Source organism: Protobothrops mucrosquamatus, unplaced genomic scaffold (genome assembly GCF_001527695.2).
Source record: "Protobothrops mucrosquamatus isolate PMUCROS unplaced genomic scaffold, P.Mucros_1.0 scaffold3224, whole genome shotgun sequence".
Taxonomy (NCBI): Eukaryota; Metazoa; Chordata; class Lepidosauria; order Squamata; family Viperidae; genus Protobothrops; species Protobothrops mucrosquamatus.
Genome location: NW_015389221.1, coordinates 96,580 through 122,697, shown reverse-complemented (window position 1 = coordinate 122,697; position 26,118 = coordinate 96,580). Strand labels below are relative to the sequence as shown.

Genomic DNA, 26,118 nt, shown 5'->3' with positions numbered 1-26,118 from the left:
CAAAAGCTTTATGATGAAATGGTACGTAATCTAAATCTGTACAGTCTAAGAGAATAAGGATAGGAGAATCGCGTTTTGTCTTTTTTTTCATAAGTTAGAATGAGACAAAGATCGAATATCCATTGAACTCGATTCTCTGAAAAAATTATTAATCAATTGTTTCACAAGACATTTAATAAAAGTATATAAAATTATTTACATACTATTTTTCTTAACTCACATTTACCTATTATTTTTATATTATACTGTTTTCTTAGTTGGATAGGTATGTCAGTAACGCTAATACGTGTTAAAATGTTTGTAAGAAAATATATAATTTAATTGTAAAAAATTGTTTTACTTTTTTTACTACTTAACCCCCCCCCCCCCGCTTGTCCGCTATTTTTTGGAAGCAGACCTGGCAACCCTAGCGACCGTCAAGCATCCATTTTGTGTAATATTCTCCCTTCTTATTTCTGGGAACGTTGTGCGGCGCTCTGCTGTTTCACAAAAGTAAGGCAGAAAAACGGGGGGCAGGACACCCCTGCCATTCCGCCTGTCCTTTGAAAATGGACTTTATTTCCTAAGTGTGTATTTCTTGTCTCTTGTTCCTCTTCCAAAGTCCTTCCTCAGGAATTCAGACACACCCAGGTTGCCTCTTTACGACCCTTTGAGTCATTAATCTGGCTGAAATATCGCTTGGAACCGCTTGGAATGATGGCATCCATGGTCCACAGCCAGACCGGGAGGGTGCTGCTGGTTGCAGCCTCCAGATCTTGCCAAATAAAGGGAGACGATTTCATTTTGACCTCTATTGTTCTTATCTAGCATTGTCTTTTGAGTTAGTCATGAGCTTATCTTAACTTAACCTTCTCTTGCTTCTTAAACCTTGGATTACTTTGGTACCTAGTCATTGTCAGAGAAGATCCATGTAAGTCTATCATGATTAAAAAAAAGAAAGGTAACCTTACCTTGTCACCTTCTGGGAGGAGGGGGCTCCGTGGTATCCGAAGCAGAACATCCGGATTCAGTCACAGTTTTGTTCCATTTTGAGATGTGTGGACTTCGGTTCCCAGAATTCCTCAGCTAGTATACAACTTTAAGATGTATGGACTTCAACTCCCAGAATCCCCTGGCCAGCAAGTTTAAGATGTGTGGGTTTCAACTCCCAGAGTCTCCCAATCAGCAACTGAAAGTTGCTAAGACTGATAAATACTGTTCTACGCTGTTTCTGACAGATGCCACAAAATATTTAGACAAAGAGTTAGCCAGGTAAGACCGAGGGGTGACACCTGAGATATACTAGTAATTGCGACTCCCTCTTTTATATTTCAGGGTCCAGAAATCTGGATGGAAAAGCGAGCTGAAGTTATATATTTTTTTTTTACTTGGATGGGGCCTTAGATCCGCATCTCATTTTTTTCCCAAGGAGAAGCATGCAGGTGGTGAATCATTAAAAGCCGGAATTTAAAAGGCTCATTTCAAAACCTAGTAAAAAATCAGGAATGCAGAAAACAAAGCAATATACAGGTATAATAAATCCAGGGGTTTGTTTTTAGTGCTTGCCTTCCTGCCCACACCTGTCACCTGTCACCTGATTATCAGGCGGCACGCAGAAAAAAACTGCTATAAGTTTTCTTGGCAGGTTGTACTGTGGCCCTCGACTGACGATCAAATGGAGACAAAAAATTATGTTGTTAAATGAGATAGTTAAATGAGTTTTGCGCCATTTTACGACCTTTCTGGCTACAGTTCTTAAGGGAGTCACTGCAGTTGTTAAATTGGTAACACAGTTGTGAAGTGAATCTGGCTTCTTCCCCAATGATTTTGCTTCTCCGAAGGTCGCAAAAGGGGATCACGTGACCCCAAGACACTGCGACCGTCATAAATAGGAATCAGCTGCCAAGAATTTTGATCACGTCACCAAGGGGATGTTGCAGCGTGCCGTAAGTGTGGAAACACAATCATGACTCCCTTTTTTCAGTGCTGTTGTCACTCTAAACCAGGGGTAGGCAACCTTGGCTCTTTTATGACTCATGGACTTCAACTCCCAGAATTCCTGAGCCAGCATAGCTGGCTCAGGAATTCTGGGAGTTGAAGTCCACGAGTCATAAAAGAGCCAAGGTTGCCTACCCCTGCTCTAAACAGTCGCTAAGTGAGCTGTTGTAAGTCTGAGGATTACCTGTATTAAAATTTTTACAGGTCAGGAACCGAATCCTGCCAAGTACACAGCAGCCTTTGTGTTCCTTTGGGACTTACCAAAATTGACACCAAGATTGGGCAGCGGATAATCCACCAGTAACCCAGGTTGTCGTTTCTCTCCCAGCACCTAAAAATTAAAAAAACGAAATAAAAATAAAAACCCACAATTTAGAAGGAAGAAGACAATTTATCTTACCGGAATAAACCTTATTTTCCCAAATGGGGTATTTTAGTAAATCTGGCAGGACTTAAAAAAGAAGGAACTTCCAGGCAGCCGTAAGTCTACTGAGAAATCTTTAATTTGGCAATTCAAAAGAGGCACTTTTGTTCTGTGAAAACCACACACGGCTCAGCTAAAAATAAAACTCGGCTCCTTCCCCTCTCCTTCAGAAGAATTGGTTATTCTGGGATGTGCATTTAAGCAGATTAAATAGAGTCATTAATTAACTGGCAGTAACAGGTCACTGACTCACTGGGTGGACCTGTGGATTTTTACCATAATAAATGTGCTGGGTTGAATAGCAACGGTTCCCAAACTGATAATATAGATCAGGGGTAGGCAACCTTGGCTCTTTTATGACTCGTGGACTTCAACTCCCAGAATTCCTGAGCCAGCCGTGCTGAGGGGAAAGGGAGAGGTTTCCATGCTGAGCCATGCTGGCTCAGGAATTCTGGGAGTTGAAGTCCATGAGTCATAAAAGAGCCAAGGTTGCCTACCCCTGATATAGATGGTCTCTACTTACAACAGTTAGTTTAGTGACCATTCAAAGCTACAACGGCAGTGAAAAAAGCGACTTAGGACCATTTTTCACAGTTACGACCTTTGCAGCGTCCCCCTGGTCACATGATCCAAATTCAAATGCTTGGTAACTGTCTCATATATATGACGGTTGGGGTGTATGGCTGGCAAGTTCTCTGTAACCACTCTGCAGGCTCCAGGTTATTTTTTCCCTGTCAATTCCTGTCTGTCCATCTATATCCTATCTATCCATCTATTTATTCATCCATCTCCTATCTATCTATATATCTATCCATATCCTATCTATCCATCCAACCATCCATATCCTACCTGTCCATCTATCTATCCATCTATATCCTATCTATCCATTTATTCATCCATCTATATCCTATCTATATATCTGTCCATATCCTATCCACCTATCTCCTACCTGTCCATCTACTCATCCATCTGTATCCTATCTATAATGTAATGTAATGTAATATAATGTAATATATAATATAATAGATTCTATATCCTTGTCTAGGTATCCATGCATCCATGCATCCGCCCACAACACCCCTGTGACGGTTGGACTGAGAGAGGGACCGGTTCAAATTCAGGTAGGGAGCTTTTGTGGCCACAAGGGAACTATGGTGGAACTCGATTCTGGGTCTCCCCGGTATCCCTCCAACACTTCATAATGGTAGAGCTGTGGTGCTGAGCCTGGTGGCCTTCTTGCGGGCATTTCGTGACCCAACTAGGCGGCATCATCAGTGCCAGGCTTGCTGCCCCACAGGCACGGATGCTGTTACCTAGCTGGGTCACGAAACGTCCACAAACCCACGGAGCATGCGCAGACTGCGTTCCGGAGCTCTCGCAGGCCGCCTTAAATGATAGCCTTCTGTTGCCACGGTGACCACAGCAGCTCAGCCGGCGCTTCGGATTGGCTGGCCGGGAGACGTCCGGGTCGACGCGGCTGCGTCGCGTCATGTGACCGGCTGTCATGGCGGCGCCGCTGCGGCTGTGTCGCGGCGTGGCTCGGCTTTGGCAGCAGCCGCTGCTCCGCCGAACGCCGCCTCGCCGGGCCGGCTCCAGCGGCGCCCGGAGCCGCCTGTACGAGCACGCGCGGGAGGGCTGGGCCTCGTGGCCGCGGCTGGACGTGGTGGGGCTGAGCGCGCGGATGAGCGAGGCCGAGCGGGAGCTGGAGGCGCGCAAAGGGCCTCTCAAGGCGCCGGAGCTGCGCCAGCTTGTAAGCGGAGCGGGCGGGGGGTGGCCTGGCTGGCTGAAGGGGGCGGGAGGGCGGGCGCTGGAATCTCCCCGGCTTCGGGTGCCTGGCCCCCGACGGGTGGCTTAAAACGGTGGCCGGTGTCCTCCCTCTCTCGCCCGCCTTTGTCGGTATAAATCGGTGTTTTTCAGCCTCTGCAGCTTTAGGAGAGGGGGGGGGACTCCAACTCCCAGAATTCCCCAGCCAGCAGGCGTTAAAATGTGTGGAGTTCAGTTCCCAGAATTCCCCAGCTGGCTTGCATCAAAATGGCTGGAGTTCAGTTCCCAGAATTCCCCAGCCGGCTTGTATCAAAATGGCTGGAGTTCAGTTCCCAGAATTCCCCAGCTGACAGGCATTAAATGTTTGGGTTTCAGTTCCATGGAACTCTCCGCCAGCCTGCATTAAAATGTCTGGATTTCAATTAACAACCCTGTTCCTAACTTAACAACTGCAGTGATTCTCTTAATGACTGTGGTCGTAGAATAGGGCAAAACACACTTAACAAATTTCTCACTTAGCAACATAAATTTTGGGCTCAGTTGTGGTTGTAAGTTGAGGACTATCCATACCGTGATCTCTCCTTTTGACTAATGTGGTTTAACCCTTGTCATTTTCTTTCTTCCTGTATCCTAACCACCAGGTTACTGTTTGGGAGAGACTGAATCAGGTTCAAGAGCAGATTGCAAAACTTGCCGCAGAGAAAAACAGAGTGAGAACAGAAGCGTACAATTTTAAGGTGAGTGCCTGTGATCGCGACCACTCTTGGAATAACCCCTGAATTGATTATGGGAAAATATGTTAACGAATTCATACGCTTCTATGTCTGGGCATTTCTCTTCAGAGAAGAGAAATTAATTGGTCGCTTTTCGTAGTTGTAGAATGGACAAAAATAGCTTTATATCCTTGGCTGATAGTTAATTATTCACAATCATTACATTGGTTTGTTTTATGAATAACCGTCCACTATTTTTTTTTTCTTTGTAGCAAAGCCATGATGAGAGTACTTTACAGACGGTAAGGAAGTTTTTTTTTCTTTCCTTTTCTCCCAATGATTCTGGGCGGTTACAGATTAAAAACAAATTAGAAAGAAGGGGGGGGGGAAATGAAACTAAAAATAGAGAATATTTGCTTCTTTCTTCTGTGAATTCTTCAACATCTTTCCGCCCTTTTCTCTCTCCCACCAGCTGCCTGTTTACAATGCCTTGGTGAAAGAGGGTGGGGAAATCCGTTGTCGCCTTCATGCCTTGCGCCAGGAGGAGATCGAGTTGCAAGAGAAATACTATCTGGATGCCCTAAAGCTGCCCAACCGGATTCACCCTGATGTGGTAAAGAGCATGAAATAGAGAAGTAAATGTTGGTGTGTCTAGGGCAGAGGTAGGCAACCTTGGCTCTTTTATGACTGGTGGACTTCAACTCCCAGAATTCCTGAGGCAGCCGTGCTGAGGGGAAAGGAAGAGGTTTCCATGCTGAGCCATGCTGGCTCAGGAATTCTGGGAGTTGAAGTCCACCAGTCATAAAAGAGCCAGCCCCTGGTCTAGGGCTCTGTCAGGCACGGAAGATCAGATCCAAATCAACTGATTTATTGCTAAAAAGCCAATACAGTAGTCCTTGACTGAAACCATTTGTTTAGGGACTACAGTTACAAGGGCACTGAAAAAAGCGAATTACAACCATTTTTCATACTTTCATGCCATTACAGCATCTCCGTGGTCAGACGATCGGATGCTTGGCAACTGATTCATAGTTATGACGGTTGCAGTGTCCCGGGGGTCATGCGATCCCCTTTCGCGACCTTTGGATAAGCAAAGTCAACGGGGGAAGCCGGATTCACTTAACAACTGTGTTATTAATTTTAACAACTGCAATGCTTCACTTAACAACTGTGGCAAGAAAGGTCGCAAAATGGGGCAAAACCTCATTTAACAACTATCCCAGCAACAGAAATTTGGGGCTTAATTGTGATTATAAGTCAAGGCCTACCTGTACACAGGAATCTTCTCGACTAAGAGTAGCACCTGCTTGGAGTCAGAAAAGAGTTCATGGAATTCGAGGGGGGGTTGGACTTTGTTTGTTTGTGGCTACATAGGGATTCTAGGTTGATTTCTCTTTTAACTCCACCCCCAGCTTCTGTTACTCTTTCTATAAGCTCCTGTGAGGGAGGCAGTCCAAATTTCCTGAACCCTTACTATAAAATTGTTGCAGAGTCCTCTGGCTTTGGATTCACTTAGCTTAGGCCCGGAGTTTTTCGAGTTGGACAGAAATAATATTTGATGCTGTGTCTTCCCCTCTTCTCTTTTCTTCCCATAGCAATTTGGAGATGAGAACGAACCCAGGATAGTGGAGATTATTGGCGAAAAACCAGGTGAGAAGACAATAGCTTGGGCTACCGTTGAGGTAGAATTCAGAAGCCATTGAAAAGATTTAGTGCCCCTCTACAGCCCAAAATAGAACTTGTGCAGTCAACGCAACACTGCAGTACTTGAAAGAATAATGCCTTTTGCTTCTTTGCTTTGTTTTGGAAACAGAATTTGATTTCAAGGTCAAAGGACACCTAGAAATTGGAGAAAAGCTGGACATTCTAAGGCAAAGGTTAGTATGAAAAATTTCTGTATTCCAAATGTAGGGTTAAAACTCATTTCACTCCAGGCCTAACCCTAAGTGGAATTTTCCTCCTATGGGATTTTCCCATTTATTTTACCAGGAAACATAGATAGGGCAGCCTAGAAAAGTCAGTGCCCTCCTAACCATACCCAAGCACTCCCAATTTGTTGGCGATGTCCATTTTGCTCTATGAGTTCATGGTGACCTAACCCTAAGTGGAATTTTCCCTCAATGGGATTTTTCCATGTATTTTACCAGGAAACATAGATAGGGCAGCCTAGAAAAGTCAGTGCCCTCCGAACCATACCCAAGCACTCCCAATTTGTTGGCGATGTCCATTTTGCTCTCTGTGTTCAACCATATCCAGCTAGTCTGCTAAATAGAAACCTGAGACTAGGACAAGTGGAATTGAATTGAATTCTTAATCAGAGTGAACTACAGGTAGTGTTCATTTAATGACCATTTAATAAAATAAACAGCGCAATATGCCAGTTCAGTTATTGCACATTGTTAGGAGATAGAGTTTGGACTGTGGTGGTTAAAAAAAAAAAATCAGGAATCTGGTAGCTTTTGTGCCTAACATATTTTATTAAAAGGCAGAATCTTTGGCAAGCTGTAGCTCGTAAGAATTTTGAATCAAACTGAATAAAATTGGTTTTCGTAAAAGGGGCTGCCAAAATCCTTCTGATCTGCGTCAGTATTTGGCAAGATCGTTCACCAGACGTTCTGCACAGTCCGTGTTCAAAGGCAACTGAGGCATGACCAACTTTAGTTACAAGGATGAGACAGTTTCCAGTGCTTGGAACCTAAAGAGACAAACAGGTGGCTTGGTTTAAATATTACCCAAAAAGATAAGGGAACCCTGCAAGTTAATTTAGCTGCACCCTTAGGAGTAGCTTGAACAATTTTTTCCCACCTTTTCCTCTCCGTAGACGCTTGGCACATATTTCCGGTTTACGATCGTACTACCTCTGCGGGGCAGGTGCCCTGCTCGAGCGAGCCCTGGTCCAGTTCACTTTCTCCAAGCTGATCAAAAAGGTATTGAGTTCTCAAGCATCTGTTCTCATAAATCAGTGTTTTTTTTCAAACTTGGCATCTCTAAGAGGTGTGATGGACTTACAGAATTCCTCAGCCAGCCGAGCTCTTGGGTTGGTCATACCCCAGAGTGTCTGCAAAAAATTCAGAATGATGGGCACACGCTCCATAATGCTGGTTTTCCTTCTCCTTTGCATTCAGGTTCAAGAGCAAACTAAAAATGAGGGGAGGGGGGTTTATAGGCACTGTGGTATGAGGCATTCCTGCAGCTCTTTATGTCTTTTTTTTTTTACCTTAAGGGTTTCATTCCCATGACTGTCCCAGATTTGCTTAAAGGAGCCGTGTTTGTGAGTATCTCTACATTTGTCCTGTTCCATGAGATTTTGGCAACTGGAGCTGAATAAGTTGTTTAGCTTCTGAGGGGGTCCTTGGTGCTCTCTGAGCTTGGTGGTTTTCTTGCAGATGTTTTATTACCCAACTAGGGAACATTATCAGTGCTAGAAGAGGTTTGGGGTTTGTGAGGAGGAGGAGGAGGAGGAGGAGGAGGAGGAGGAGGAGGAGGAGGAGGACGACGACGACGACGACGACTGTGGGGTCCTTGGTGCTCTCTGAACTTGGTGGTTTTCTTGTAGACATCTCATGACCCAACTAGGTAACATCGTCAGTGTCTTCTGTTTATCAGGAAGGCTGTGGCATATTACCTGAAGTCCACTCCTCCCTGGTGTATAGCATAGACCCTTCCCGGTTTGAGGATCTGAACTTGGCGGGAACATCCGAGGTTGGCATTGCAGGTATGGTTAAAACAGGGAAGTCTTTTGGCTTCTGGTCAAGGATGAATTTGGGGGCCACATCAGTGCTTGAAGGAAGAGTGGAGGAAAAGGAGGGGCCAGGAGGAGGACAGTGGGGTCCTTGGTGCTCTCTGAGCTTGGTGGTTTCCTTGCAGACGTTTCATGACCCAACAAGGTAACATCATCAGTGCTGCAACGGGGATTTTGTGGAGAAGAGGAGGAGGTCCTTGGTGATCTCTGAGCTTGGAGGTTTTTTTGCAGACGTTTCATGCCCCAACTAGGTAGCATCATCAGTGCTAGAAGGGAGGAGGAAGAGGACTGAGGGGTCCTTGGTGCTCTCTAAGCTTGGTGGTTTTCTTGCAGACGTTTCATGACCTAATTAGGTAACATCATCAGTGCTAGAAGGGGGAGTTGTGGAGAAGGAGAAGGACTGTGGCTAGTCCTTAGAGCTTTCTGAGCTTGGTGGTTTTTTTGGAGACATTTCGTGACCCAGCTAGGTAACATCATCAGTGCTGGAAGGGTTTGCTCTCTGTTTATATACAAAGAGCTTGCTCTGTCAGTGGGAATGTTCTTGATGGTTCCTTCTTTAGGCTGTTGTTTACTGTTTGATTATTTGATGGCTCGTCTTCTGGCACTGATGATGTTCCCTAGTTGGATCATGAAACGTCTGCAAGGAAGCCCCAAACTTGACAAAGACCAAGGACAAAAATGGGATTTCTTTAATTAAGAAATCTGCGAACATTCCACCATTCGATTCTGAGCTACAAAGGTTCTACCACTCCCATTTTTTTTCTTTCTGTTTTTATCTTCTCCAGGTTATTTTGCAGACCATGCCGTAGCTTTGAAGGATCTGCCCGTCAGGTGAGTCGGTGGTGCTTTCTGTGCATTCACACCTTCAGAATTGTCTTTTTAGCTCCCTAGATGTTCCAGAGGGCTGGTTTTTTTTAAATTAACTTCCAACAGATTTTTATAGGGCGGGTGGGAAGGCCTGATCTATGATTAATCCTCTTTTTCTCTTGGCCAGGATAGTGTGTTCCAGCACCTGCTACCGAGCAGAAACTCAGACCGGCAAGGAACCTTGGGGTCTCTATCGAGTGCACCAGTTCAACAAGGTGAGGCCGGCTTGACTCACAATTTGCCACACTCGGCAAATGGATGGATGGATGGATGGATGGATGGATGGGTGGGTGGGTGGGTGGGTAGGTAGGTAGGTAGGTAGGTAGGTAGGTAGGTAGATAGATAGATAGATAGATAGATAGATAGATAGATAGATAGATAGATAGATAGATAGATAGATAGATGATGGTAGAGAGAGAGAGAGTGAGAGTGAGAGAGATGAGAGACAGATGAGATAGACAGACAGACAGACAGACAGATAGATAGATGATGGTTGATAGATAGATAGATAGATAGATAGATAGATAGATAGATAGATAGATAGATAGATAGATAGATGATAGATAGATGATAGATGGATGATAGATAGATAGATAGATAGATAGATAGATAGATAGATAGATAGATAGATAGATAGATAGATAGATAGATAGATAGATTATTATTATTTTATTATTATTATTTTAATTTATATACCACCCTATCTCCCTTACGGGACTCAGGGTGGTGAACAGGCGATAATAAAAATCACAATAAATATTAAATAAAAAGCCTGCTCTAAAATACCCCATATAAAAACCTCTACCAAAACACAATCAAAACTACGCCATATAACCTTTATAGATAGATAGATAACCTTTATTGTCATTTTTTACTGTGGGCAGAATGGCACACATTAAAAATGAAATGTAGTTGCTGGCTCTCAAAGTGTACACATGCATAACACCCATTTAAACATGCCATATACAACATATGTATAGACCTACTACACCTTTACATATAAGTACCATATAAACATTATTCACTGCCCATCTCGAATACATAACGGAAGGAGGAAGCTTGAGAGTTCACAAGGTTAATACTGCATGGAACAAAACTGTGACTGAATCTGGATGTTCTGCTTCGAATACCACATGCTGCCTGGGGGATTCTGGGAGTTGGAATTACACATCTTAAAGCATGCTCCCTGGGGGATTCTGGGAGTTGAGGTCCACCCATCTTAATGCATGCTGCCTGGGGGATTCTGGGAGGTCACCCTTTTCTCCTCCCTGCATTCACCCAGGTGGAAATGTTTGGGGTCACCGCCAATGAGACGGGCTTCGAAAGCAGTGCCTTGATGGAGGAATTCCTCGCCCTCCAGAAAGAGATTTTCCTGGAGCTGGGATTACACTACAAGTAAGGAGACGTGGTGGACTTACAGTTCACACAGGATCTGTCTGAGCCCCTCCTTTATGACGGCTGCAGTGTCCCCGGGGTCATACGATCCCCTTTTGCATCCTTCGGAGAGCAAAGTCAATCGGGGAATGCAGATTCACCCGTTTACTAACGTAACTGCAGCGTTTCACTTCACTCGTGGGGCACGAAAAGGTCGTAAAATGGGGCAAAACTCAGCGGGACAGCTGTCCCGTGTAGCAATGGAAACTTTTGGGTTCCACTGTGGTTGTAAGTAGAGGGCTACCCGTACACTGTGGAGGAGTTCACAGTAAACCCCATCTCCCCATCCAAGGAGCCAGATGGATAAAGACGGCGCGAGGGGGGCTCAGCCCCTGCTTGCCCACCCAAAGGGGCTTCAGGGTTTAGCTGTTCCTTTGTGGCTGCTACACTTGTTCTGACCAGCCTCTCTTTGCGGCAGAGTTCTGGACATGCCCCCGCACGAACTGGGCCTGTCTGCCTTCAGGAAATTCGACATTGAGGCCTGGATGCCCGGCCGGAACCAGTACGGAGAGGTGAGGGGGGGGGTTTTTGCAAAGCCTAGGCTTTGGGGAGGGGGGGTTGCACTAAGGGTTGGTGGTGGGGGGAAATCAAGGTGGTGGTCAAAAGGTTTGATTGACCTACCTCTGGATGCACCACTGGTTTGGTATCCATGCTGGAACTATTGCTGGTGGTCAAGCCTTTACAGCTTGGGAATTTTCTCCTGGGAAACTCACCTGTCTTGCTCCAGGTGTGAATGGGAAGAATTCACCGTCTCTGGAATCGTCTGCTGGATTCAGTCCAGCCCATTTTGGACCCAGCTTTTTTGTTTGCCCATTCTTGTTCTCTTTTGTTTCTTCATTTTGGTTATAAGCCGCTCCAACTGAGAATAAGAGATGGGAAGGGACCTCGGAGGTCTTCTAGTCCAACCCCCTGCTCAAGCAAGAAACCATTTCAGACAAAGGGTTGTCCAATCTCTTCTTAAAAACCTCCAGTGTTGGAGCAGCCACAACTTCTGGAAGTCCCAGGATATGTGCAAAAGAAACAGCCCTTCACTTCTGATTATCCCAGCCTGAGAAACAAGCATTAAACCCCCCTCATAAACACTTCGGGGCTATAGGGCACAGCCCCTGTTCTCTTTCCTGGACCACGCCAGTACAACATCAGAAGAAGAAGAGGAAGGAAGAAGGAAGGAGAAGGAGAAGGAGAAGGAGAAGAAGAAGAAGAAGAAGAAGAAGAAGAAGAAGAAGAAGAAGAAGAAGAAGAAGAAGAAGAAGAAGAAGAAGAAGAAGAAGAAGAAGAAGAAGAAGAAGAAGAAGAAGAAGATGATGATGATGATGATGATGATGATGATGGTTGATTGTTCCAACTGTCAGGAAGTTTCTCCTTAGTTCTGGGTTGCTTCTCTCTTTGGTTAGTTTCCATCCGTTGCTTCTTATCCTGCCTTCAGGGGCTTTGGAGCACTTCCTGGCTACATCAGTGTGTTTCTTTTTATCACTTTTATTTATTAAATTTATATGCCCCCCTCATCTCACTGTCGAGCAACTCTGGGTGTTTTATAACCTCATAAAAGAGCCGTGCAAAACGTTGAGAATGTGAAAAAAAACATTACAAAACAAGTAGATGGGACAGGAACGGAGACATAAATAAGATGGAGGTGGGATTGTTTCTTTTCCGCCTGCCCACCGTGCTCCTTGCCCTCTTCCATTCTTCCCTCCCCCTCTAGATATCCAGCCTCTCTAATTGCACTGATTTCCAGTCGCGGCGCTTGAACATCATGTACTACGATGAGAAACAGCAGCTCAGCTTTGCGCATACTGTAAGCTCGGTTCAGGGAGACCCTGGGGGGGGCAATGTCTCAAGAATAAAGAGGGTGGGGGGAGCTGCAAAGGGAGAAAGCACCCACTTGATGCCTTTTCTCCCTCTGGGTGATTTTTGGGGCTGGGGGCTTCATGTGCACAGTTGCCAAACGTTCACGAACCGTTTTGTGCTTTCGCAGGTTAACGGAACCGCTTGCGCGATTCCCCGGATGGTCATTGCCATCCTGGAGTCCAACCAACTCAAGGTTTGTTGAGGGGGTGTTTGCTTGGCATAGGACAGGGGTAGGCAACCTTGGCTCTTTTATGACTGGTGGACTTCAACTCCCAGAATTCCTGAGCCAGCCGTGCTGAGGGGAAAGGGAGAGGTTTCCAAGCTGAGCCATGCTGGCTCAGGAATTCTGGGAGTTGAAGTCCACGAGTCATGAAGGGGCCATAGTTCCCCCATGCTGGCTCAGGAATTCTGGGAGTTGAAGTCCACTAGTCATGAGGGGGCCATAGTTCCCCCATGCTGGCTCAGGAATTCTGGGAGTTGAAGTCCATGAGTCATGAGGGGGCCATAGTTCCCTCATGCTGGCTCAGGAATTCTGGGAGTTGAAGTCCACGAGTCATAAAAGAGCCAAGGTTGCCTACCTTGGTGTAGGCTCCGTAGAATATGGCAGCCTTGCCCAAGCTGGAGCACTCTCTGGGTGCCTTGGGACTACGACTCCCAGAATTCCTAGCCAGCCAGGGAGGATAGAATGCTTGGGGAAACATTGCAGCTTCCTCCCTATGGTGATAAAATAGTGAGGACCTGACCATGCACTGGTTCTATCCTTGTCCAATCTGGATGACCTGCTCCCAGGGCGCAGAGCAAATAGCCAAGCTGGTTGGGGGAATGCTGGGAGTTGTAGTTTCAACACATCGGGAAGGCACCAGCTTTGAGGGAAAGCTGTTATATACATCTTAAATGAACTCTGGTTTTCTTTGGCCCTCGCCAGTCCAGTTTTGAGTTGCAGAAATAAGTCAGGATCGAGGCTGGATCCTTGCCAAGGTCAACCTCGCTCTCAGGAACATCCCTACTGTAAATAAAACAGGAAGAAACGGTCCTTGACTTACTTACAACATCTGTTTAGCAACAGTTTGAAGTTGCAGCGGTACTCAGAGAATGAGTTTGTGACCGGTCACGACCAGCGCAGTATTTCCCTGGTCACAGGATCCAAATCTGGGTGCTTGATAACCCCGATTTTGTATTTGCGACGGCTGCATCACCTTGGGTCACAAAATCGCCATTTGCAAGCCGGCTTTGCTTAACGACCCTGTGATTAACAAGTGCAGTGATTCGCTTAGCAACCGTCACCCAAAAAAGATACATTTGAGCGTGACTCGCTTAAAAAATTGTCCTGCTTAGCAGTGGGAATTCTGGCCTCGGTGGCAGTCATAAGTCAAGGATTACCACATGTACAGGGGATTATTTATTTTTATTTTTTTTTTCTTTTGACCCCATCTTCTCCTTTCCCCAGGACGGCAGCGTTCAGATCCCGGCAGTCCTGCAGCCTCTGATGGGCGCCGAGGTCCTCACCAAACCCAGCCACAACCTGTTGAAATACATCGGTCCCAACCAGTCCAAGAAAGGGAAGAAACCAATCTGGAAAACTCAGAACGAGTGAGGACCCTCCGTTAGGGGCCGGATCCTGCTGCCAAATGGGGCAGCCCCTCCTGAACAGCCGAAGGGCTCCTTCTGCCTGGCGGTTGGAGAGGGCTCTGACGGGGCGCATTGCGTCGGTTCCCTCCGTAAAAGTCACCAATGGAGAAAGGTGCTTCCTTGCGCCCTTCTATTTCGGAGCGGGTTCCCCTTCTGGGGGGCACCTGGGGTCTTCCAGAGATGACCCATCAACCCAGCTGGCAGGGACTCTGGTTTTCTAACGGGGGTGTCTCTTCAAGGGACTGCCTCTTCTGCGCAAGGGGTGCCTCGGTACCGCTTTAGCCAGGCCTCGCTAGTGCCTCTCTTAAGGACGGAGACTTGTTTTTGAGATTGGGGGGGGGTCCCTGAGTGGGGGAGCAGAACAGTTATTTCAGCCTCTAGTTCAGTGTTTCTCAACCTTGACCATTTTAAGGCATGTGGACTTCAACTCCCAGAATTCCACAGCCAGCAATGCTGGCTGTGGAATTCTGGGAGTTGAAGTCCACATGCCTTAAAATGGTCAAGGTTGAGAAACACTGCTTCTAGTTTCTTCTGCACCCGTCTAACGTTCGTTCCTGTACTCTTTCCGCCCCCCTGGAAATTCAGGGTCTTTGGAAACAGCCCACATCTCAAATCCCACCAGGCTATCTCGACCGGGAAGGAGAGGGCTAGGAATAACAAGATGTAAATAAATAAAAACCGGGGTGATCTTTTCACTGCTTTCTCCTGTGGCCTTGAGTGAAAAGTCCTGTTTTATCTGCATCCCTTCAAAACCAAGCTGTCCTGGCCCCTGGCCCTCTAGTTGGGGGTGCCCCCCCTGGGTTCCCCCCCCCCAGGGCTGGGATAAAGACCCCTTTTGAGAGGAGCCACCAGCTGCTGCGGGGCGTGCCACCTAGCAACTCCAGTTGTTGCGCGATCTCGAGTGAGTTCTGCCCAGCAGCTGTCGTCCTGTTTCACAACAACTAGGTTGCACGCGACCCGGGGCCCCCATGCGTGACTTCAGAACAAAGGCCTGTTACAAAAGGAAGATCAACAGGTTGCAGCTGGTCACAGCAAGTCAAGGGAGGCTGCCATGGAAACTACTCTTCCAAATAAGCTTGTCTGGAGCAAAAGGGGGAGTTGTGGCTTATAACTATAACTGGGCCAGCAGATGGGGTGGGGGGGAAAGCTGGCATCACGGATGCTTGCAGGTCTGTGTAGCCACCACGGGTAGAGGAGCTGGGCACGATAGTTCACATAAAGAGTAGCTTTGCTTCCATGGTGGGCTTTGGGAGTAGAACGACTTTACGGGAGAGGAAACTGGGAGATTGGGCTAGAAACTAGGAGTTGGTGAGTTCTAGCCCTACATTAGGTGCAAAAGGTGGTTGACTGACTGGGCCAGTCACCAGGAGACTGTTCCCACCTTACGCATGAAAGCTGGCTGGGTATTAGAATAGAATAGAATTGGAATTGGAATAGACAGAGAATAGAATAGAATAGAATATGGAATAGAATAGAATAGAATATGGAATAGAAAATAGAATAGGGAATTAGAATTAGAATTGACAGATTGTAGAATAGAATAGAATATGGAATACCGTAGAATAGAATAGAATAGAATATGGAATAGAAAATAGAATAGGGAATTAGAATTAGAATTGACAGATTGTAGAATAGAATAGAATATAGAATATGGAATAGAATAGAATAGAATAGAATAGAATAGAATAGAATAGAATAGAATAGAATAGAATAGAGCTGGAAGGGACCTTGGAGGTCTTCTAGACCAGCCCCCTGCTCAGGCAGGAGACCCTATACCATTTCAGACAAGTGACTGTCCAGCCTCTTCTTAAAAACCTCCAGTGATGGAGCGTCCACGATTTCTGGTGTCCAGCTGTTCCACTGGTTAATTGTCCTTGCTGTCAGGAAGTTTCTCCTTAATTCCAGGTTGCTTCTCTCTTTGGTCAGTTTCCAACCATTGTTTCTCGTCCTTCCCTCTGGTGCTTTGGAGAATAATTTGACCCTCTCTTCTTCTTTGGGGCAGCCCCTCAGATACTGGAACGTTGCTATCGTGTCTCCCCTGTTTCTTCTTTTCTTTAGACTAGCCAAACCCAAGTCCTGCAGCCGTTCTTTGTATGTTTTCGTCTCCAAGCCTTGGATCATTTTTCCCCCCACTCGTCTTAAGCACGTGATGTTCAGATAGACAATGTTGCATTAAACCAGGGTTTTCCAAGTTCGGTAACTTTATAAGACTTGTGGACGTCAACTCCCAGAATTCCCCAGCCAGCCATGCTATTCCCCCCACACACACACCCCCGTGCTGGCTGGGGAATTCTGGGAATTGACATCCACAAGTCTTATAAAGTTGCCACACTTGGAGATCCCCCTGGTTTAATGCAACTTAGCCTATTTCAATGTTGTGCGCTTGCGACGCGCACTGCCAAGGCTTGGGATGCCTTCCTTCGAAAAACCCGTTACCCACCCACCCACCCCCCTTCAAATCCTCCTTCCTCTCCTCCCTCTCACTTCTAGGGTTGTATAAAATGACCCCCTCCCCTCTTTTCGGCCGGACATACACAACCTGCTTTGTAAGCGATGCTAAATCATGCATGAATTCTCTCTCAACCCCTGGAAAGGGAAGTTTTTATTTTTATTTTTTAAATGGGGGGGGTCTCGTTAGCACCCAGATAAGGGGACCCTCCCCCCCAGCCCCTCAACCTGCTGTTAGGAGCAGGTGACATCACTTCCTCCCCAGCCTCCTCCTTAGCATTCCCCCCGCCCCCTTTTCCAAAGTCTCCGATGCGACTCTGTTCAGTTCCACACGCAAATAAGTCCTTCAGGCTCCCCCATCCAAGGACATTTGCCGGCTGCTGCTGCTATTGCAGCAGACCTTGCTTGGCGTGGGGTTCTCCCCCCCCCCTTTTGTAGACTTTTTCTTCTCTCCCCCCCTCTAAAAAAAAACCCTCCACCAGTCCAAGAGGGACAGAGAGGCGAGCTTGCTCAGGATTTGAGCTATGATGTCCCTCGGAGTCTCTCTTCTGCTCTTTTTCCTCTGCCAAGGTAAGTCCCATGCGTGGTTTCCATCCCTTCCCTTCCCTTCCAGCCCCTTCGGCTCTCCATCCCCATGAAAGAAGGAAGCCGAACGGTCCTCTCCAAAGTTTTTTCCCCTGTTTTTTGATCTTGCTCCATTAAGCACTTAAGCAGCCCCGGTGCAGCCCACCAAGTGTTCCTTCTTCAACTTAAAATGCAGGTCAGCCAAGGAGCCTGGCGGCCTGGGAGGATCGCCTCAGTTGGGGTGTGGACTCCTGGTTTTGTAGCCCTGTTCCCCAAGGTCTTTCTTTCCTACTGATTTTCCCCACTCCTTCCCCCCCCCCAGGAAGGGCATGATTTTTGCCCGAAGGGAGCAAAACCCCCCCCAAAAAAGTGCTTCTTGGGAGGATGGCCCGTCTTCCTTGGACGAGATCTAATGTTTTTCCTTTTTGGGGGGGGCCTTGGAGGAAAAGAGTCTGACTTGGGAATGTATTCTAACAGAATAACGAGAGTGGGAAGGGAGCTTGGAGGTCTTCTAGTCCAACCCCCTGCTCAAGCAGGAGACCCGATACCAGTTCAGAGAAATGGCTGTCCCAATCTCTTCTTGAAAATCTTCTGTTGGTGGTTAGAGTTAAAATATACCTTATTTCAGTTGTTTCCCCCCCCCCCCAATCTGTTACCTTCCCATTTATTGGGCTGTAAATCTTAGAATTATAGAGCTGGGAAGGACCCTGGAGGTCTTCTAGTCCAACCCCTTGCTCAAGAGAGCCTTCTCTTACCTGCCCAGATACTGCTGGGGCTTATAGGAGTTCGAGTCCGCTCTTTGTTCGTTTCTTTCATGCCTACAAACAGCAAATCCTAGCTTGGAAGCTAGAAGTTGAGTATCACACATCTACCAGCTTCTTAAAATCTTTTACTCCGGAATGATCCTCAAAACTCTCAATCTCCTCCTTGAATGCTGCTTGCTCTTTCCCAGTTGCATTTGTGGTTTGTTTTTGTTTTTGTTTTTTTAAAAATAGATTTTCAATTTTTTTTCCAATCTCCCCCCCCCCGTTCCTTTTATTCCCTCTGTTTTGATGGCTCTTTTCCCAAATTTGCCTCCTTTTTAAAATGCCATACGGAGTCTGACAATACCAAGCTGTTCTATTGGCAGTGGGTTGAGGGGGGGAAGGTTGGGGGGTGTTGGGGGTGGTCCCGTTCCCCTAAAACAACTCTCGGTTTAGATCCGGATTTCGTTCTGATGAAGGCACAGTCGTTTTTGGGCCAGCGCTGCGCCAATCATGGTCTTTTCGGAACTTGGACGGGATTCCAACTCAAGGGGGGGGGGTGCTTCAGCACCCTGGAGAGCGGCGTTTTTCCAATCCCAAGGAGGTTGAATCCTTCAATCCTGCCTTTTTTCCTTCTTCTTTTCCTCTATGCAGGGAATTTTTAAAGCACACACACACACAGAGAGACACACAGCCCTCCCCTTTTCGGTTCCTAAAATACTTGGGTTGTGTGAATTGGACTTGCTGCTTGGGGTTTGGCCCCAGACTAGCTGCGTTTTGTACTTTGAAAGTTGGCCAAAAGGCTTGATGGGTTTCTTGGGCAATGCAGTCTATCGGTTAGTTGTAATGGGAGATGGATCAATCCCAGAAGTCCCTAGATCAGGGGTAGGCAACCCTGGTTCTTCTATGACTCGCGGACTTCAACTCCCAGAATTCCTGAGCCAGCCATGCTGAGGGGAAAGGGAGAAGTTTCCATGCTGAGCCATGCTGGCTCAGGAATTCTGGGAGTTGAAGTCCACCAGTCATGAAGGGGCCAAAGTTTTCCCCATGCTGGCTCAGGAATTCTGGGAGTTGAAGTCCACGAGTCATGAGGGGGCCAAGGTTTTCCTCATGGTGGCTCAGGAATTCTGGGAGTTGAAGTCCACGAGTCATGAGGGGGCCAAGGTTTTCCCCATGCTGGCTCAGGAATTCTGGGAGTTGAAGTCCACGAGTCATAAAAGAGCCAAGGTTGCCTACCCCTGCCCTAGACTGCCTGCCTTCAGTTGTGTAGATTTCAACTCCCAGAATTCTTCAACAAAACTGGGCAATTTGGGGAATTCTGGGAATTTGAAGTGCTGATGAGATCCCAAGTTTCTCATTCAGGCTGGGATTGTGCTCCTAAAGAAAGGAGGGCATGGAAAAAACCCAATTCCAATCTTATGCAATTCAGTAATAGAGTAGGAATCGGCAACACAATATTTTTTAGAAGGAAACAGAATTAATTGGGGCTGGGGGGGGATGGATGGGGAGGGAGGGAGCAGCTTCCAGTACATGCTTGATGTTTCATTTCAGGTTGTTATTATTATTTTTGGGTACTGTTGTTGTGCAGTCTCCAGCATTATGTAAGTCTTATGTAAGTAAGACTGGCACACCTGAAAAACTTAAGTCCTCTCTTCCTAAGCTGTTGAGGGGGGGGGGATAGGGGTAAAATCTCCAGAGATTACTAACCCCATAATGAGAGCCTTCTTTGCAACAGCCCCCCCCCTTTTTTTTTTAGTTATCAGTAGAATCACTTGGTCCTTGCTACAGAATTACAGAATAAAAGACTTGGAAGGGACCTTGGAGGTCTTCCAATCCAGCCCCTTCCTTTGACAGTGGCTTATTTTAAAAAACCAACAGTGGATCTGTAAAGGGGAGATTAACGGGGTGTTGGGAGAATTATTTTACATCGGGTCACAAGCTGGCCAGAGTCACGGGACAGCGAGAGAGGCAGTGTATCCATTTAATAAATAATAAAAATTAAAAATATTCACTGTTGTTCTGAACTGAGTTTGGCCTACCCCCTGCCGGTGTTTGCTTGAACAGCAGCTGGATGTCCCCAAAATGAAACAGCCAAAAGGCTTTTCTTGAATGGAGATATAAAAACGAGGAAGATTGCATCCAGCTTGGCAACTTTTAAGACCTGTGGACTTCAACTCCCAGAATGCCTCAGCCTGCATGTGGAATAGCATGGCTGGCTGGGGAATTCTGAGAGTTGGAAGTCCACAGGTCTTAAAAGTCTCCACGGTTGAGCAACTCTGTGGTTTAATCAGTCTCATTTCTTATGGGCTTTTTTAGCTCAGGAAGGGAGATCAGAAAATTAAAGGAGAAGGGAAGGGAAGAAGGGGGAAGGGGGAGCAGGATGGGGAAGGGAAGGGAAGGGAGGAAGAAAGAAAATGAATAAAGGAAGATGTACAGAGAAGGAGAGGGGAGGAAGTAGAGATGGAGGAAGATAGTTCCCACGACGGAGGAACATCCCGCTTTAAACAAGAACCTGCTTTGGTTCTCTTGATCTACAACAGCTCAAAAGAAAAATGGACAGTCTCTTTTTGCAAAGCGATTTGGCACAAGATGCACCTGGCTTAACAACTGAAGCGTGCCACCGAGCCACAACGGAGGTCCTTTTAAAGTCCCCGAACAGCTGTCTCTTCTCTCACCCAACAGATGCCATTCAATAGGTTGCATTCCTGCCACATCTGGACAGGATGAGGACACCATAAACCTCTGCTTCCCACCATTAGGGCAGATGAGAGTTTGGAGCTGTGATGCTGGGCAACACCAACCCAATTAGCTTTTTGGAAATTAAACCTCTTGCAAGTCTGCTTTTTATTTTGCCTTTTAAAAGGAGGGCACTTCAGAGAAAGCAAATTTGCCTGCATTCTCCAAGGAAAAGCTATTTCCATTGGTTTACACAATACATCTGACAGAGGGATAGAATCAAGATGACATGAAGTGCTAATACCGCTTTATAAGGCCTTGTGAAGACCACACTTGGAATACTGCATCCAGTTTTGGTCACCACGATGTAAAAAAGATGTTGAGACTCTAGAAAGAGTGCAGAGAAGAGCAACAAAGATGATTAGGGGACTGGAGGCTAAAGCATATAAGGAACGGCTGCTGGAATTGGGTATGTCTAGTTTAACGAAGGGAAGGATTAGGGGAGACATGATAGCAGTCTTCCAATATCTCAGGGGCTGCCCCAAAGAAGAGGGAGTCAAGCTATTCTCCAAAGCGCCTGAAGGCAGGACAAGAAGCGACGGATGGAAACTAACCAAGGAGAGAAGCAACCTGGAACTGAGGAGAAATTTCCTGACAGTGAAAACAATTAACCAGTGGAACAACCTGCCTCCAGAAGCTGTGAATGCTTCAACACTGGAAGTTTTAAAGAAGAGACTGGACAACCATTTGTCTGAAATGGTATAGGGGTTTCCTGCCTGAGCAGGGGGTTGGACTAGAAGACCTCCAAGGTCCCTTCTAACTCTGATTCTGTTCTTTTACCCACATCAACTAAATTAGAAAGCTCCCAGCCCCTGCTCTTTTATTCCCATCTCATAGAAAGGAAAGTCAGATTAATATTAGACCAGTCATGATTTCAAACCCAAGCAAGCTAACCAAGCACTGTGTTTTGCTACTGAAATGTAGGTATGTTTGAACATTTGGCAGACTATAATGTTTTCTCTCTTTCCCCCCCCTCCTCCCCCCACAGCATTTTCGCTGCCCGTCCCTACTCAGCTGTCCAAGGAGGATGAAACGGTAAAGGAAAAGGGAAGGGAAGGAGAGCGAAGGATACACAGGTAGTCCTCGAGTTATGACGACAACCGAGGCCAGGATTTCTGTGGCTAAGCCAGGAGGTCCTTAAGTGGGTTGTGCTTGATTTTACGACCTTTTTTTGCCTCCTGTTGTTAAGCCAATCAGTGCAGTTGTTAAGTGAGTCGGGCTGTCGTTAAGCGCATCCAGCTTCCTCCAGTGGACTGCTGTAAGTCGAGGACTACCTGTATAATGGAAGAGGAGTTGGGAGAGATGAACTTTGTTGGGAGGGTTGGGTTGGCCTGCAACAGGCAAAGTGTCATGGTTCCGACAGATGAAACTCTTCAAAGAACTTCGAGGCATTGTTTACCTTAAAGAATCTTTATTTGAGTAGCATACCATTGGCACTGCATAATCGAAGCCAAAAACTGGATTCCCCACCCCTGAGCACATAGTATCAAAGCACAATTCCCTCCTCCAATTAACTGTCATAAATCACATTCTCCAATTAGTTTGAAATGCAGGCTCTCCCCTCCAGTTCTCCAGCCCGCCAATTCTTATCATCTCTTATTTCAATAACCTTGGTTCTCACACCAAGTCCAGTATTATTATGTCTATCTACATTCTCATGCACATTCCTTCCCCTCCCCAGCAACATCTAACTCTAAAAGTAAAACATAAGAAGAAAATGGCTGCATCTGTAACTGTTGTCAAAGCAAAAACTTCCGATGTTGGCAGCGTTGACATAAGGTTTCTCCGGGGATGTTGGGGTGTTTCGGTTGTGGGACAGCTGCAGAACTTTTGAAGCTCCAGGAACTTTACATAAGTGAGGAAAGAGAGAAGAGAAGGTCTTCAGTGCCAGATGTGGACCAGAAGCTGGGCAGAGAGAGAGAGAGAGAGAGAGAGAGACTCAAAAAAATAGCTTCCACCACTAACCTCCGGTCTTCTCCTGGGTTTTCTGGCTAGGTGGTTAAATGCATCTCTGAAATCTTAGCAGACGCCCTTTCCAGATCCAGCCCAATGCCGGTGACCAGCGAATGCATGAAGATCCTGAGGGAGGGTAAGTGGAGAATTGGGGTCTTCCTCCTCCATCACTCATGCTGTGAGTTGCTTGCATTGTGTGCGCACCTGTGCATTTGTTACTCTTGGGAGGGTTAACCCGAGTTCCATTTCAGACGAGAGAGTCCTCGCGCTGCTTCAACATCGGCATCTTTTGACGGAGTTGGAGGAACTCGCCCATCAAGGTCAGCAACTCAATTGTTGAGTTCCGTTCTTTGCCAGGTGGAGATGGAGGGTGCACGGGGGGGGGGCTTTTAAGGTGCCGTCCAGGGGCCACTCGTGTGTCGGGGTGTGTGTGTGTGGACTCAGGAGCTACACTCTGGACCATTATCTTTCTCCTTCTGGAAAAGAACCAACTGGAAGTTCAACCAATGGGCATCCTAGTTGTAAAGTCTGAGAAACAGGGGCCCACCGTACGGGAATTCCCGACATTTTGCATGCTGCATATTCTCCAAAATAGCGGTTAGATGTAGGAGGGGAACATCCTCCTGCGGGCAGATGCAAAACATGATAACATTTTTCAGAGGTAGAACGTCGGGTTTCCTTCTGGGGACATACAAGTAGTCCTTGAATTACAATAGTTCATTTACTGACTGTTCGAAGTTACAACGGAGGTGAAAAAAGAGACTTATGAGTTTCTTTTTTACGTGAGTTCTACGTTTCTCACACTTACAAGCATTGCAGCACGGGTAAAGATACATAGACGTTGGACAGCGCTGTGAGAATTAGGTGTTCAGTAGAGCGATGGCTTGATGGAAAAAATTGTCCCCGCGTCTTTTATTTTTTACATTTACTTTTGCTCCGTGTCTTCCATTCCTTTCCCAGAAAACGCGAAGCATCTCCTGGCCCATGAAATTAACCACAATTCTGGGGAAGAAAAACAACAAGGAGAACTCCAGAAGAGCGATGGGCTTTCTCAGCAGAAAGAAGCTGAGCGGGCTGGCGGAAAGAAAGAAGATGAGGCGGAGAAGGAGGAGGTGAAGAAGGTGATGAAGAAGGACGAGAAAACTAAAAAACCCCAGGAGAAAATCAAGGTCTCCCAAAAGGAAGATGGTCAAGACTCTTTGGAGGAACGGGACGTAGAGGAGGAGCAGGAGGAGAAAGAAACGAAGGAGAGGACCGCCTCGGAGACGTGGTACTCGAAGGAATATTTTGGCCACGTCAAGAAAAGAGGTTCTAGGCAGCCCAAAATCAGAAAGGGGATGCTTCGGGGAGAGGAAGGAGGCCAGGAGAGAGAGGAAGTGGGCAAGAGACGCTCGAGGATGGGTGAGGAAGAGAAGGAGGACCCTTCAGAAGAAGAGGAGCAGAAGAAATACCATCCGGGAGGACACAGTGAGGATGAGAGCTGGGAGGAAGAGGAGGAAAGATCTGCTGTGGCCAAGAGGGTGGCGGAGAAGGCCAGCGATGAGGAGACCGCCCAGTTCGAAGAAGAAGAGAAGGGCCACCTCCATAAAAGCTGGAAGCCATGGAAGGAAGAAGCAGAGGAGGAGGAGGAGGAGGAGGAGGAGGAGGAGAAGCACGACAAGGCGAGACATGGCCACCACCATCCATCGGTTGGCTTGGAGCTCAGGAAGAGACATGGGAAGGAGGAAGTGGATCTGAAGGGTAGACACCACGCTCCGGAGGAGGAGGAAGAAGAAAAGGACTCCAAACAGAGGAAGGTTGGTCTCCAGGCAGAGTTGTTTTGAGCACCTATCAGCTGGTTTGATTTTAAAAAGGCTTCAATTCAGTTTTGGTGGCTTCTGCTTTCAAAAACTAAGGAAGGAAGGAGAAGGAGTAGAACGGGAAAATAAAAATAGCTGGGAAGATCCAGGAGGAAGTAAAGATCTAGGCTTCTAAAAGTTTTCTCCTAAAGAGGGATCGTTTAGGATGGGTGGCCAACCTTGGCGACTTTAAAACTTATGGACTTCAACTCCCAAAATGCACAAAACTTTTTTGTAGCTCGGAAACGCTCTTGCCTCTTCAAACTAGGGCAGGGGTAGGCAACCTTGGCTCTTTTATGACTCGTGGACTTCAACTCCCAGAATTCCTGAGCCAGCCCTGCTGGCTCAGGAATTCTGGGAGTTGAAGTCCACGGGTCATAAAAGAGCCAAGGTTGCCTACCCCTGAACTAGGGGCTGTTCCGTGCCCGTTACTTTTTGTTTTCCACCATCTATGAAATACGGAGAGTTGTGATTAGAGACTAGTCAACTCTTCTGGCTATCTAAGAAGGTTTATCAAAAGTTTAATTAAACTTGGTTTTCAAAGTTCACCGCTCAGATTTGTGAGGTGGTGGTGGAATAGGGTACCCAAGATAGTAGGGGGCAAACTTTGCATTGGAATTTGGCTACGGTTTTTGCAGCATTTCATGGTTAGAAGTCAGGTTGACTTCTTTGTAGAGTAATGATAATTCCAGAAATGTCTTAAAAGGAAAACTAAGGTCCTGCAGAGAATGGAAAGTCACATGTTATTCTCCAGATGTGCTGGCCAGCTGCTCCAATGAGGTGCAGCAACACATCTGGATAGATCCAACACAAACCCTAACCCTATCCTATTAGCTAATGCTATGCTATGCTGGCTGGGGAATTCTGGGAATTGAAGTCCACAAATCATAAAGTCCCCAAGGTTGGCCACTCCTGCTTTTGGAGCTAAGTGTCCGAGCTCCTTTGCCCTCCTCCCCGTGAGGGTGATTCGCTTAACAACTAGGGCAAAAAAAATGGTCATAAACCCGGGCACGGCTCACTTAACCACCTCTTTGCTTAACGACAGAAATTCTGGTCCCAGTTAGAGTCATACGTAGAGGACTGCCTGTATTCTGACTTTCTCTCCTTCGAAGGCTGATTGCGATACCCATCGCCCTCTAAAAACCTCTTTCCTCCGTTTGGAAATGGCGGGCCGGCCTTAAATTTCTCAGCCAAGGTCACCCCGGCAGGGGAATTGTGAGTGAGTTGAAGTCCACAAATCTGGAAGACCTCCAGGATGGAGAAGACTGAAATCAGACCCATGCTGGATGGTTCCGCTCTTTCTCTCTTTTTTTCTTAACTAAATTCTTTTCTCGTGTGTTGCTTTTCCCTCTAGGCTCAGGAGATGGAGAAACTGGAAGAGGTTGAACGGCAGCTGAAGTGGGCAGCCGACAATCTAGAAGAACTGAAGCGGGGTTAA

General features: G+C 46.7%; 2 protein-coding genes across 2 annotated transcripts; both read left to right on the top strand.

Annotated features, from left to right (window-relative positions):
- Positions 1-3,905: 3,905 nt before the first annotated feature.
- SARS2 (seryl-tRNA synthetase 2, mitochondrial) lies at positions 3,906-14,363 on the top strand. Its single transcript, XM_029286271.1, has 16 exons — positions 3,906-4,151; positions 4,807-4,902; positions 5,151-5,180; positions 5,351-5,491; positions 6,474-6,528; positions 6,692-6,755; positions 7,700-7,805; positions 8,102-8,149; positions 8,485-8,593; positions 9,406-9,451; positions 9,615-9,702; positions 10,770-10,882; positions 11,340-11,433; positions 12,624-12,716; positions 12,897-12,962; positions 14,217-14,363. Exons 1-16 carry the CDS (start codon positions 3,906-3,908, stop codon positions 14,361-14,363), a joined length of 1,542 nt encoding a protein of 513 aa, XP_029142104.1.
- Positions 14,364-17,373: 3,010 nt separating this feature from the next.
- Positions 17,374-26,118, top strand: LOC107297306 (cilia- and flagella-associated protein 251). The gene is made up of 6 exons (XM_015826668.2): positions 17,374-17,416; positions 21,878-21,924; positions 22,885-22,978; positions 23,094-23,162; positions 23,803-24,638; positions 26,035-26,118. The coding sequence occupies exons 1-6, from the start codon at positions 17,374-17,376 to the stop codon at positions 26,116-26,118; spliced, it is 1,173 nt and encodes a 390-aa protein (XP_015682154.2).

What these genes read in the sequence shown, in the direction of transcription:
- LOC107297306 (XM_015826668.2), top strand. Translation starts at nt 17,374, where the DNA reads ATGTCCCTCGGAGTCTCTCTTCTGCTCTTTTTCCTCTGCCAAG. An exon ending in GCTCTTTTTCCTCTGCCAAG is followed by an intron (nt 17,417 to 21,877) that starts GTAAGTCCCATG and finishes CTCCCCCCACAG; the next exon opens with CATTTTCGCTGCCCGTCCCT. An exon ending in CATGAAGATCCTGAGGGAGG is followed by an intron (nt 22,979 to 23,093) that starts GTAAGTGGAGAA and finishes GTTCCATTTCAG; the next exon opens with ACGAGAGAGTCCTCGCGCTG.
- SARS2 (XM_029286271.1), top strand. Translation starts at nt 3,906, where the DNA reads ATGGCGGCGCCGCTGCGGCTGTGTCGCGGCGTGGCTCGGCTTTGGCAG. An exon ending in CAGAAGCGTACAATTTTAAG is followed by an intron (nt 4,903 to 5,150) that starts GTGAGTGCCTGT and finishes TTTTCTTTGTAG; the next exon opens with CAAAGCCATGATGAGAGTAC. An exon ending in CTGGACATTCTAAGGCAAAG is followed by an intron (nt 6,756 to 7,699) that starts GTTAGTATGAAA and finishes TCCTCTCCGTAG; the next exon opens with ACGCTTGGCACATATTTCCG.